General features: G+C 42.9%; 1 protein-coding gene across 1 annotated transcript; it reads left to right on the top strand.

Moving 5' to 3' along the window:
• The first annotated feature begins 3775 nt into the window (after positions 1-3775).
• On the top strand, positions 3776-13691 carry LOC106574550 (ATP synthase subunit beta, mitochondrial). Its single transcript, XM_014150514.2, has 9 exons — positions 3776-3984; positions 6055-6228; positions 6416-6590; positions 6774-6895; positions 6985-7169; positions 7695-7976; positions 8106-8318; positions 9893-10094; positions 13255-13691. Exons 1-9 carry the CDS (start codon positions 3882-3884, stop codon positions 13350-13352), a joined length of 1554 nt encoding a protein of 517 aa, XP_014005989.1. The 5' UTR covers positions 3776-3881; the 3' UTR covers positions 13353-13691.
• Positions 13692-13951: the final 260 nt, after the last annotated feature.

The raw sequence follows: 13951 nt of genomic DNA, 5'->3' as shown, positions 1-13951 counted from the left end.
CTCTCTAACACTTATTTTATGGTGCTGATCAGCCCAAAGGGATCTCTGCACAGTTCAATTCAACCATCAAGCAACTATAATGTTTCAAGGTTTGGTTCATTTCAAGTTGAATTCATGCTTAATGACAAGATGGTGATCTGACGTGTTTTCCCAGTGTGATGTACATATCGTGTGGTGCATGTACACATGTGCAGTAAATTGAAAAGGAGTTTGGCAAGGACATAAAGTCAGCTTTTCCTGATAGCTGATGACATCATTTTAACATAAAGTCGTGCAGCCAGGTGGTTAAAAATCATCAATCCATAGCATCTCTGCACATTCTCAACCAATACTTAATGCAATTCACAATGTGCTTGCAATCTGTACAGAGTTGGCGTTCTCTTTGATTTCCTAGCAGGTTAGGACTTAGTGTAGGGATGTCCCATGGATCCCGGATAGCACTAACCAATCTGGAACGTGTCTGTGGAAGGTCAAAGGTCTCCTGTAGATCGTCTCTCATCAAAGTGGTCATGTCACGGACTGTCATGAAACGCAGTACAAGCTGCTTTCATTATGATGAATGGCTGAGGTGTCGACTGAAAGCGTCTCGAACATTGGTGTGAAGAAGAGCATGAAACAGCCGGTAAAGGATTTCCAGAGAGGAGTGGCAAACATGAAAACCTAAATTGTGGTTGGCAGGGAATGTTGTAGCATCCAGTCTAGTCCAGTGTCTGGCTTCTGATCCTATATGTACTTATGAAACTACGCTTCGAATGTACCAGTGCATATTTCAGTAACACTTTCAGGTATACTGAAAATGATTTATAAAGGGTTACAAACGGTTAGTTATCCGTTTATAGATACCAGATATGCCAAATACCAGATAGAAAGTTCCATAGAAAACACAAGGCCACTGAAAATAATTTACGCTGAGTGTATAAAACATTATGAACACCTGCTCTTTCAATTAAATAGACTGACCAGGTGAATCTAGGTGAAAGCTATGATCCCTTATTGATGTCACTTGTTAAATCCACTTCAATCAGTGTAGATGAAGTGGAGGAGACTGGTTAAATAAGTATTTTTAAGCCTTGAGACAATTAAGACATGGACTGTGTAGATATGCCATGAAAGGGCAAGACAAACAATTAAGTGCCTTTGAACGGGGTATGGTAGTAGGTGCCAGGTGCACTGGTTTGTGTCAAGAACTGCAACTCTGCTGGGCTTTTCACACCCAACAGTTTCCCGTGTGTATCAAGAATGGTCCACCACCCAAAGGACACCCAGCCAATTTGGCACAACTGTGGGAAGCATTGGAGTCAACATGGGCCAGCGTCCCTGTGGAATGCATTCCATTTCTTATAGAGCCCATGCCCCGATGAACTGAGGTATAGAGTGTGTATGTCTTTCTTAACCAGACAAAACCATCTTAAGAATGTTGAAAAGCCCTGACTCATGTGTAGACAAAGCCTGAGGAGACAGGGGCATGGAAATTATTACCACAGTACTTCAGTAACATTCATCCATTTTCATAGTTAAGGACAGGAGAATCTTTATTTGGAAGTTGGTGTGACAAGCTGGCTGATACCTTATCTAAAAGGCTTAAAAGAAGAACTGAGAAATAAATAGTTATAAAAGTACTTATTTTAAAAACTGCAGACTTAAAGTAAACGCACATGGCTGGTGGCTAAAATCAATGGCTCTTCCACACAGTCAGGAAACACACCTTTTCAAGAAAACACAGGCCCCGATTAAACATTGCAGGCTCCTGTGCCGATTAGCCACTCCCACAAATTAGGCAATACAATGAGCAATGCAATACAACAGGAAAAGTTTGGAGATGATAGAAAGTGCAGGTTATGGATCAAATTAATTATGAATCGAAACAGAAAATAAATAACATTGCAACACAATAATTTACAGTTTAAAAACTGCAATAAATACCTTTAATCCATATATTAAAATAAATTGTCCATAGTGAAGGCTCTCCTTCACAGTTGGCATGTAGCTTACTTCAGTTCCCATAACATAGGATATTCCATATATTACATTACTGGGATTCTAACACTGGTTGGTAGCATTCATGACCACACTTAATTCCACATGTTGCAACAAAAAAGAGAGTATGAGGATAGAGTGGAAGCACCAAAATGTATAGTGCAGCCCCACACTCTAGTGGAAAGACAGTGTATGTGCTGAAATCGAGCTTGTGCACACTGTACATAGTGTTCTAAACACAGTCTGGGTGTGGAGCTGTGTACAATGCCTTCGGAAAGTATTCAGACCCCATGACTTTATCCACATTTTGTTAGGTTACAGCCTTATTTTAAAATTGCTTAAATTGTTTCTCCCCCCCCCCCCCCTCAATCTACACACAATACCCTATAATGACAAAGCAAAAACAAGTTTAGAAACTTTTGCTCATTTATAAAAAATTAAAAACTGAAATCACATTTACATAAGTATTCAGACCCTTTACTCAGTAAAGTGTTGGAAGGAGAACCTTCGCCCCAGTCTGAGGTCCTGACCGCTCTGGACAAGGTTTTCATCAAGGATCTCTGTACTTTGTTCCGTTCATCTTTGCTTCGATCCTGATTAGTCTCCCAGTCCCTGCCGCTGAAGAACACCCCCACAGCATGATGCTGCCACCATGCTTCCCCGTAGAGATGGTGCCAGGTTTTCTCCAGGCATGACACTTGAAATTCAGGCTAAAGAGTTGAATCTTGGTTTCATCAGACCAGAGAATCTTGTTTCTCATGGTCTGAGAGTCTTTAGGTGCCTTTTGGCAAACTCCAAGTGAGCTGTCATATGCCTTTTACTTTGGAGTGGCTTCTGTCTGGCCACTCTACCATAAAGCCCTTATTGATGGAGTGCTGCAGAGATGGTTGTCCTTCTGGAAGGTTCTCCCATCTCCACAGAGGAACTCTAGAGCTCTGTCAGAGTGACCATCAGGTTTTTGGTCACCTCCCTGACCAAGCCCCTTCTCCCACCGATTGCTCAGTTTTGCCGGGCGGCCAGCTCAAGGAAAAGTTTGGTACCCTTCCCCAGAAATGTGCCTCGACACAATCATGTCTCGGTGCACTACGGACAATTCCTTCAACCTCATGGCTTGGTTTTTGCTCTGACATGCTCTGTCAACTGTGGGACCTTATATAGACAAGTGTGTGCCTTTTTAATGTCCAATCAATTGAATTTACCACAGGTGGACTCCAATCAAGTTGTAGAAACATTTAAAGGATGATCAATGGAAATAGGATGCACCTGAGCTCAATTTTCGAGTCTCATAGCAAAGGGTCTGAATACTTATGTAAATAAGATATTTCTGTTATTTGTAATAAATTTGCAAAAATTTCTAAAAACCTGTTTTTCACTTTGTCTTTATTGGGTATTGTGTGTAGATTGCTGAAGATGTAATTTTTTTTAATCCATTTTAGAATAAGGCTATAACGCAACAAAATGTGGAAAAAGTTAAGGGGTCTGAATACTTTCCAAAGGCAATGTATGTTTGTGTGTTGCTGTGTTTTGGGGAGATGAGTATTCACTTACTTACTGCATTACTTACTGCATTATACACACACACACACACACACACACACGCACGCACACACACACACAAACCTATAGTGACCTTGAGTTTGAATGTTATCTAGGTTGTTAGAACATTATACATGATTATTCTTGCTGAATTGACATGATACGTGATTTGTAATGTTGCGAAGACAATTACAAGTGTTGTAGTATGACAGTAATATGTGGAAGTAGCAATCAATGTAAAATAAATCACGAAGTGCGCCTGCTCAGTTTGGCCCTGAAGTTGCGCGCACGCTCAGTTCAGCTCCGCGGTCATTCATTATAAAGGCACAAGTCATTTCGTCTCTTTTCCACCTTCAGCCATTTTGACAATGTTAGGAGCTGTGGGACGCTGCTGCACCGGGGCTCTCCAGGCACTTAAGCCTGGGGTCCAGCCCCTGAAGGCCCTTGTTGGCTCTCCATCTGTCCTTGGACGTAAGTTTTGCAAGCATATTGCATGTTACAGGGGTAGCGAACCGTTTGGAGCAGAACTGGTATTAGGCTAACTGCTAGTTAACTTTAGCCCAAAGCTAAACGCTGTCTTCTGTGTAGCAGGCCTCACATTTTTTACCATCCATAATTTCGTGTACTAATTTAATGTTGAACTTACGCCATGCATTCGATTTAATTGTTATATTAATATGTGACGTAAGTACATATAGCTGAGTGACATGATTCTTGTGTAAATTGAAATGACCTTTGTATGACATGAGGTTTGGAGGCTCGCGCTAGTGAGTCCATACTGTGGCTAGTTAGCCAGCTAAGTGTCATTCAATTACTAATTGAATCACTGTCGATGTTATTTCGGAGTAGGCAACTAGCTTAGAACGAGTAGAAATGAACTTCAAAATATTTTGCTTTAACTAACTAGCAGTTTCACTTATTCACACGTCTGGTTAATGTGACGTTACAGTAGTTTGCTAGCCATCTGACAACTAGCTAGGGCTAACTTATTAGGCCAAGTTACAAAAATACCAATGTCACCTTAGTAACTCGGTTGCCTTGACATGTATCGGTCTTCGAAGGTATTCGTTTTTTAAGAATTTGTTAACTAGCTAGCTGATTACTTGAATTGCTGAGCTGTAGCAATTCTCCTGCACAACATGGCCGAAAATACTTGACATTGAGTTTGCTTCGGCGTTTCCGACCTCCCAACTTGCACCCTTTTTGCGTACCAACTACGCAATTCTGTCGGGCACGACATCCGAGTTAAAAGTACGCAGAAATGAATAGGGCCTGAATTTTATTTGCATTTTCATTAAAAAAATCCACTGAGTAAATCTAACGTCCCGATTCTCGAGCTGCAACAGACATGTACGGAGTTCGTGTCAACGGACATGGCGAGTAATACATCATTATTCGAAGTAGCCCCTCCTGTTTGTTGTGATGCTGAGTTTGCCAACTGTCAGCTGTACGTAAACACATGGACAAATCCCCTTTCGACTCCTTGTGTTGTGGAAAGGTAAACACTAATTGTATCAAGCTAACGTTAGCGATCATAAGATGGACATTCAGTGGGCTCTGTGGTGCCAGCAGTTCACTTGCATTTGTTAGTGAAAGAAATTAAATGCAAATACGAAAAATAACTGGTCTCATTTGTGGAAGTGTGAGAAACATTTAATTCTGCGTCCCATTAGTTGTATTTTCCACGTAATATTACGAGGATCACGCAACCAAATAGAATAACTAATTATGATCCACGTCACAAAAAGCATTACTTATATTTATTTTTGATTATACTTTTTTATCTTAGCATTAAATGGAGTCGGGAGTTTGGAAAACTGCGCGATGAAGAATGAGAGTCCGTTATTAGCTATAGAGGCTTCTATAATACCTTTGCACTAGATTTGAGTTTTTCTCAATTTCGAAATGATGTATGTGCGGCAAAGAAATACAATAGGCACCTTTACATAGGCTACAACACTGGCCTCTTCTAGCGAACAGCGTTCCGATTCCCTTTGTGGTAGCCTACTTAAGCTTTGTGTAGGTAGTTTGCACTCTGTGTTATTATGGATAACATGTTTATTTGATGCTCTGCTTCAGACATTTATTCTTATATCAGTGAATGTTTTTTATCGTGGATAAGACTTTTGTACCAAAACGCAACTTATTTGTTTAATTAAACAAACTCTGAGAATGAAGGCCCTTTGTGTTCTTTCTAGTTAATGTTGTTAGTGACTTTCACCATGTGTAAATGGAATGCTGTCAAAAATTCCAACATTTTTAGGCTTCATTTGGTGCAGTCACTCAGGAAAGAACCCCAATTTGGTGTGTTGTATGCATGCGAGTTGAATCTCCAATTTGCTGCACGTGTCTGGTACTCTAAAAAGTTGGACAGGGTTGGCAGGTCTGGGGTTTGCTCTTGTGCACATGGCTAGCTACACAGGTGATATTACATTTCCAACCCTTTACGTTGTGTAGGATATCTTGGCAAGGGTCAGCAGACATCGCGTATTATTGATATTTCACTCAGTCATACGGTTTTGGGTCAATGCACTTTTACAGGTAGAGACTACTCTGCACCTGCTGCTGCTGCTGCCTTCGCCCATGGAAGGATCGTAGCGGTCATCGGTGCCGTCGTTGACGTCCAGTTTGATGAGGGCCTCCCACCCATCCTCAATGCCCTGGAAGTTGCTGGTCGTGAGTCCAGGCTGGTGCTGGAGGTGGCACAACATCTTGGTAAGTCATTTGACCTGCATTTAGAGGCAGCCTAACTTGTATAGAATTGTCTTTTTTGCCAATAATTGGGCAGAGATCAGAATTTGTCTACTTGTGTAAACACAGCCATTGTCTGCAAAGGCATTGTACCAACATTGCATAATCAATAACAGCTTATTCGGATGAAATTTGTTATGTTGACTTTCAGGTGAGAATACTGTGCGTACCATTGCCATGGATGGTACAGAAGGTCTTGTCCGTGGACAGAAGGTTGTAGACACTGGCGATCCCATCAGAATCCCAGTTGGTCCCGAGACCCTGGGCAGAATCATGAACGTCATTGGAGAGCCCATTGACGAGAGGGGACCCATCTCCACTAAGCAGTAAGCACTTTCTCTATCAGCCAATTCATAGTTAGATATGGCAATCACAATATTTACATCCATATTCAATTATTTTTAATGCATGACTACTAGAATCGTCTTGAGACTATGAATGATACACAATTGGAAATTGCTTGTTCAAAGTGAAGTGTTGGCTCTGATTATACATTTTACAAAAATTAGGACCGCAGCCATCCATGCCGAGGCCCCAGAGTTCACTGACATGAGTGTGGAGCAGGAGATCCTGGTAACTGGCATCAAGGTGGTAGATCTGCTGGCTCCCTATGCCAAGGGAGGCAAAATTGGTACGTGGGACAACCAACATCCTCATTGTTACACTTTTCTGCAATTAGCTAATTCAAGTTTAATGACTAAGTTGCTTCCCTTTCTTTAGGTCTGTTTGGTGGTGCTGGTGTGGGCAAGACTGTGTTGATCATGGAGCTGATTAACAACGTGGCCAAGGCCCATGGTGGTTACTCTGTGTTTGCCGGAGTGGGAGAGCGTACCCGTGAGGGAAATGACTTGTACCATGAGATGATTGAGTCAGGTGTCATCAACCTGAAGGACGACACCTCCAAGGTGACCAACTGGTTACATTTGACAGTCATAAGCAGGTGCCTCTAAGGAGTCTTATACAGATTGATGGTATTTAAAGTTGTCACAGGGAAAAATCCCCCAGTTGAATGTCAAAATGTAAGGTGCAATATACAGGAATCGCTCTGACATTTCCTGGTTGTATAAATCCAAAGTCAGGTTTCCCAAAAAGTTATATATTGTAGCATATCACCAGTCTGGAAAGTTGACCACATTACCCACTTGACTTGACGTTCACGTCAGAATTGCATTCATTTCCATTGAAATGCTATGTTTGCCTTGCAGAGATAGTTGCAGTGCGTTTGGTGTGGTACATATGCTGGATATATAGAATGTGTGCATAAACTGCTTGACAGATGGTAGCAAAGGTGAATGTTGTATACATATCCAGATGATGCTGCATACTATTTTGTGCAATGACTTGTCGGTGTGTGTGTGCGACACGTCAGTTTTTATTATGGGTTGACCTAGATATATTCTTTAACGGTGCCCTCTCCTCCAAACCACTAGGTAGCGCTGGTGTACGGACAAATGAACGAGCCCCCAGGCGCCCGTGCCCGTGTGGCTCTGACTGGTCTGACCGTGGCGGAGTATTTCCGTGACCAGGAGGGTCAGGATGTGCTGCTCTTCATCGACAACATCTTCCGCTTCACCCAGGCTGGCTCCGAGGTGTCTGCCCTGCTGGGTCGAATCCCCTCCGCTGTGGGTTACCAGCCTACCCTTGCCACTGACATGGGTACCATGCAGGAGAGAATCACCACCACCAAGAAGGGTTCCATCACCTCTGTGCAGGTAAGCTGGAGTTCAAGCAGCATAGGCCTGTTGGAGGGCCATGCAAACATGGCAGTCTGTAGTACCAATAGTCTGACATGGCTTCAAGACTGAAATGCTACGTGACTGTAACAACCTGTCTTCTCTAAGGCCATCTATGTGCCAGCTGATGATTTGACTGATCCCGCCCCTGCCACCACCTTCGCTCACTTGGACGCCACCACTGTGCTGTCCCGTGCCATCGCTGAGCTGGGAATCTACCCTGCTGTTGATCCCCTGGATTCCACCTCCCGTATCATGGACCCCAACATTGTCGGCGCTGAGCACTATGACGTTGCTCGTGGTGTGCAGAAGATCCTCCAGGTTAGTGTCTTAAAGCCCCCCCCCCCCTGGTGTCAGTCACCCCAACCTTTAAGTTTTGTTTGTTTAACAGGGACAGTGCATGTTCTGTTTCAGTAGAAGTGCTGGATTTAGCCACCTGGCAAATTTTCAGATGCACACACTGGCAGGTTATTAAACCATTCCATTTACATACATTTACATTTAAGTCATTTAGCAGACGCTCTTAACCAGAGCGACTTACAAATTGGTGCATTCACCTTATGATATCCAGTGGAACAACCACTTTACAATAGTGCATCTAAATCTTTTGGGGGGGGTTAGAAGGATTACTTTATCCTGTCCTAGGTATTCCTTAAAGAGGTGGGGTTTCAGGTGTCTCCGGAAGGTGGTGATTGACTCCGCTGTCCTGGCGTCGTGAGGGAGCATGTTCCACCATTGGGGTGCCAGAGCAGCGAACAGTTTTGACTGGGCTGAGCGGGAACTGTGCTTCCGCAGAGGTAGGGAGGCGAGCAGGCCAGAGGTGGATGAACGCAGTGCCCTTGTTTGGGTGTAGGGCCTGATCAGAGCCTGAAGGTATGGAGGTGCCGTTCCCTTCACAGCTCCGTAGGCAATCACCATGGTCTTGTAGCGGATGCGAGCTTCAACTGGAAGCCAGTGGAGAGAGCGGAGGAGCGGGGTGACGTGAGAGAACTTGGGAAGGTTGAACACCAGACGGGCTGCGGCGTTCTGGATGAGTTGTAGGGGTTTAATGGCACAGGCAGGGAGCCCAGCCAACAGCGAGTTGCAGTAATCCAGACGGGAGATGACAAGTGCCTGGATTAGGGCCTTGCGCCGCTTCCTGTGAGGCAGGGTCGTACTCTGCGAATGTTGTAGAGCATGAACCTACAGGATCGGGTCACCGCCTTGATGTTGGTGGAGAACGACAGGGTGTTGTCCAGGGTCACGCCAAGGCTCTTAGCACTCTGGGAGGAGGGCACAAGGGAGTTGTCAACCGTGATTGTGAGATCATGGAACGGGCAGTCCTTCCCCGGGAGGAAGAGCAGCGCCGTCTTGCCGAGGTTCAGCTTGACCTGGTGATCCGTCGTCCACACTGATATGTCTGACAGACATGCACAGATGCGATTCGCCGCCTGGTTATCAGAAGGGGGAAAGGAGAAGATTAATTGTGTGTCGTCTGCATAGCAATGATAGGAGAGACCATGTGAGGATATGACAGAGCCAAGTGACTTGGTGTATAGCGAGAATAGGAGAGGGCCTAGAACAGAGCCCTGGGGGACACCAGTGGTGAGAGCGCATGGTGCGGAGACAGATTCTCGCCACGCCACCTGGTAGGAGCGACCTGTCAGGTAGGACGCAATCCAAGCGTGGGCCGCGCCGGAGATGCCCAACATTCCCATGACAATGAGCACATGCAGAGCAACATAGGACAAGCAACACGTAGCATGCATGCAGAGAGCAATAACGGTGGCGTAAAATGCTTAAAAGTAAGTGTTACACACCTCACAATCTACAGATATGGAACGCGGCAGTACACAGCTTCTAATAATGAATGACCGACCTTGCCCTTAACATTATGCCTACAACTCTCCCCTCAGGACTATAAGTCCCTGCAGGATATCATTGCAATCCTGGGTATGGATGAGTTGTCTGAGGAGGACAAGCTGATTGTGTCTCGTGCCCGCAAGATCCAGCGTTTCTTGTCCCAGCCCTTCCAGGTGGCAGAAGTCTTCACTGGTCACGCTGGCAAGCTGGTGCCACTCAAGGAGACCATCAGTGGCTTCCAGAGCATTCTAAATGGTACGTAGTACTTGTGATTTGGTTTAAAGATGCACTGTGATATGACGTAGATACGCAAAGTAAACCGCTTAGTGGGTCAATTTCTGCAACTACTAAGAGCATTAGAAGCATGAGGTTAACCTGTCTGGGAACGTGGGACGCAAGCATCCCACCCCTGGTACATCCTATCAACAGCAGGTGAAATATCAAGGGCGCTAATTTGAAAACAATTAAATGTCATAATTCAAATTTCTCAAACATACAACTATCTTACACCCTTTGAAAAATAAACATCTCCTTAATCTAACCACGTTGTCCGATTTCAAAAAGGCTTTACGGCGGAAGCATAAAGTTAGATTATGTTAGGACAGTACATTGAAAATAGCTGTGTAATGTTTTGTCAATGCAAAGACAGGCGTCACCAAAAGCAGAGAACCAGCTAAAATTATGCACTAACCTTTGACAATCTTCATCAGATGACACTCCTAGGACATTGTTAGACAATACATGCATTTTTTGTTCTATCAAGTTCATATTTATATCCAAAAACAGCGTTTTACTATGGCATTGATGTTGAGGAAATATTTTCCCTCCAATACCGCCAGTCAATCAGCAAAACAAATTAAATAATTACTATTCGAAAATATTATATTGTCATTCAAAGAATTATAGATTAACATCTCTTGAATGCAACCGCATTGCCAGATTTAAAAATAACTTTACTGGGAAATCACACTTTGCAATAATCTGAGTACTGCGCCCAGAAAAATAGGCTACGCGATAGACTAAGCGCCATGTTGGGGAGAGCTAAAATCAAAAATACTATGTAAATAATCCTTTACCATTTATCTTCATTAGAAGGCACTTCCAGGAATCCCAGGTCCATAACAAATGTAGTTTTGTTTGAAAAAGCTCATAATTTATGTCCAAAAAGCTCCGTGTTAGCGCGTCCTGTAGGCTACTCAAAAACATGAAAGACGCCCGCCGGACTTGTCTTCATCAAAGGAAAAAAAATATTTACGTTCGTTCAAACGTTGTATAGCATAAATCATTAGGTCCTTTTTCAATCAGAACTTCAATAATATTCAAGGCGGACGATTGCATTCTCTTTTAAAACGTATTGGAACGAGAGTACCCAAACATGCACTCGCGTGCCAGAGTCGTATCGGCCATCCGCTTATGACCAACGTTCCAAGTCTCTTGTTCAGTCAGTTTTCAGACTCAAACCACTTTGTAAAGACTGGTGACATCTAGTGGATGGCGTAGGAAGTGCTCAATGATTAATACGTCCCTGTGTTTCAATGGCATAGGCTTAAAAGTCATTCAACACATCAGGTATCCACTTCCTGTCAGAATTTGTCTCAGGGTTTTGACTGCCATATGAGTTCTGTTATACTTACAGACACCATTCAAACAGTTTTAGAAAATTCAGTGTTTTCTATCCAAATCTGTTAATATGCATATCCTAGCTTCTGAGTTGGTGTAGGAGGCAGTTAAAAATGGGCACATATTTTTTTCAAAATTCTCAATACTGCCCCCTATCCCCAACAGGTTTGAACCTCTCTAGGGTAGGTGGCACCAAATCGTCCCACCTACGTAACAGCCAGTGTAATCCCGTGGTGCGTTATTCAAAAACCTCAAATGCATAAACTTCAATTTTTCAAACATGACTATTTTACACCATTTTAAAGACAAGACTCTCGTTAATCTAACCACACTGTCCGATTTCAAAAAGGCTTTACAACGAAAGCAAAACATTTAGATTGTCAGCAGAGTACCCAGCCAGAAATAATCAGACACCCATTTTTCAAGCTAGCATATAATGTCACATAAACCCAAACCACAGCTAAATGCGCACTAACCTTTGATCTTCATCAGATGACAACCCTAGGACATTGTTATACAATACATGCATGTTTTGTTCACTCAAGTTCATATTTGTATCAAAAAACAGCTTTTTACATTAGCATGTGACGTGCATTCCCACCGAACACTGCCGGTGAATTTACTAAATTACTCACGATAAACGTTCACAAAAAGCATAATTATTTTAAGAATTATAGATACAGAACTCCTCTATGCACTCAATATGTCTGATTTTAAAATAGCTTTTCGGTGAAAGCACATTTTGCAATATTCTCAGTAGATAGCCCGGCATCACAGGGCTAGCTATTTAGACACCCAGCAAGTTTGGCATTCACCAAAGTCAGATTTACTATAAGAAAAATGTTATTACCTTTGCTGTCTTCGTCAGAATGCACTCCCAGGACTTCTACTTCAATAACAAATGTTGGTTTGGTTCAAAATAATCCATAGTTATATCCAAACAGCGGCGTTTTGTTTGTGCGTTCAAGACACTATCCGAAAGGGTAAATAAGGGTGACGAGCATGGCGCAATTCGTGACAAAAAAATTCTAAATATTCCATTACCGTACTTCAAAGCATGTCAACCGCTGTTTAAAATCAATTTTTATGCAATTTTTCTCATAAAAAAGCCATAATATTCCGACCGGGAATCTGCGTTTAGGTAAACAGACTAAAGAAAATAAAGCATTCGGTCGACTCGGGCACGCGCCTAAGCCCATAGTACTCTGATCGGCCACTTGCCAAAAGCGATAATGTGTTTCAGCCAGAGGCTGCCTCTATCGTTCAGCTTTTTCCCAGGCTCTGAGAGCCTATGGGAGCCGTAGGAAGTGTCACGTTAGAGCAAAGATCCTCAGTCTTCAATAAAAAGAGCCAAGATGAAACAACTTGTCAGACAGGCCACTTCCTGCATGGAATCTTCTCAGGTTTTGGCCTGCCATTTGAGTTCTGTTATACACAGACACCATTCAAACAGTTTTAGAAACTTTAGGGTGTTTTCTATCCAAAGCCAATAATTATATGCATATTCTAGTTACTGGGCAGGAGTAGTAACCAGATTAAATCGGGTACGTTTTTTTTCCGGCCGTGTCAATACTGCCCCCTAGCCCTAACAGGTTAAACTTCGCTGTTTTGGTGATGTGTCTCCAATGTAACTGAATCGAATAATGCTTAGTCTTGCTTATCGCAATATCTGCAGTGCTGCTCGTGGCAACGTCATTTCTGTCCGTCTACCTTTATACTGATGAATTTCCTTGGTGTTGCCGGTGTGAATTTCTGCTTGTTTTGAGCTAAGTGTATGGTCATTCTTTCCCTCCAGGTGAGTACGATGCCCTGCCCGAGCAGGCTTTCTACATGGTCGGACCCATTGAGGAGGTGGTTGAGAAGGCTGCACAGATGGCTAAGGATCTCGCATAAGTTCATCTATAACTGAGGGAAGGAGGGAGAAAAGGAAAGAAATGCAGGGTTGCGTAGGAGCACTTGATTTGTAAGAATGTCACATGCCACAATTATCTGTCATCCTGAAAAGTTATTTAATGTTTCCAATGAAAGATGGAATAAAGATCTGTCTTGACAATTTTGTTTGGTCTCGACTGTATATTTTGTAGCATTTTTCAATGTATTGTAGAAATGCTATTCCGGTCTGGGTGCTGTCAGACTGGTTGTAAAATGTCATCCTACAGCACTGATCCACTAGATGGCGTTCAAAGGCTTTGTACAATGCTTGAGTGACTAAATAAAACAGCTGTCAAAGTTGAGGGGTGTTTGTCTTTCCTTGCATGAAGTGCAGTGATATATTTGTAAGATGCTTTTTAGACCAGCATGTGATGCATTTTAAGACATACAGTAACTATAAAATCATTGTACCATCTAAACTGCTGTGAAACCTCATTCGACAACCAAAAGCTGTTAGACGCTGGTGTGGGAAGCATAAATGGAAAAGATCTACTGCTTTTAGACTTGATTTCAATAAGTCATTGATCCATATAACTAATTTGGGTTGTGCCAAAAAGTTA

Source organism: Salmo salar, chromosome ssa16, assembly GCF_905237065.1.
Source record: "Salmo salar chromosome ssa16, Ssal_v3.1, whole genome shotgun sequence".
Taxonomy (NCBI): domain Eukaryota; kingdom Metazoa; phylum Chordata; class Actinopteri; order Salmoniformes; family Salmonidae; genus Salmo; species Salmo salar.
This window is presented reverse-complemented; position numbering and strand designations above follow the sequence as displayed.

What these genes read in the sequence shown, in the direction of transcription:
- LOC106574550 (XM_014150514.2), top strand. Translation starts at nt 3,882, where the DNA reads ATGTTAGGAGCTGTGGGACGCTGCTGCACCGGGGCTCTCCAGGCACTT. An exon ending in TGAAGGACGACACCTCCAAG is followed by an intron (nt 7,170 to 7,694) that starts GTGACCAACTGG and finishes CCAAACCACTAG; the next exon opens with GTAGCGCTGGTGTACGGACA. An exon ending in GTGTGCAGAAGATCCTCCAG is followed by an intron (nt 8,319 to 9,892) that starts GTTAGTGTCTTA and finishes CTCTCCCCTCAG; the next exon opens with GACTATAAGTCCCTGCAGGA.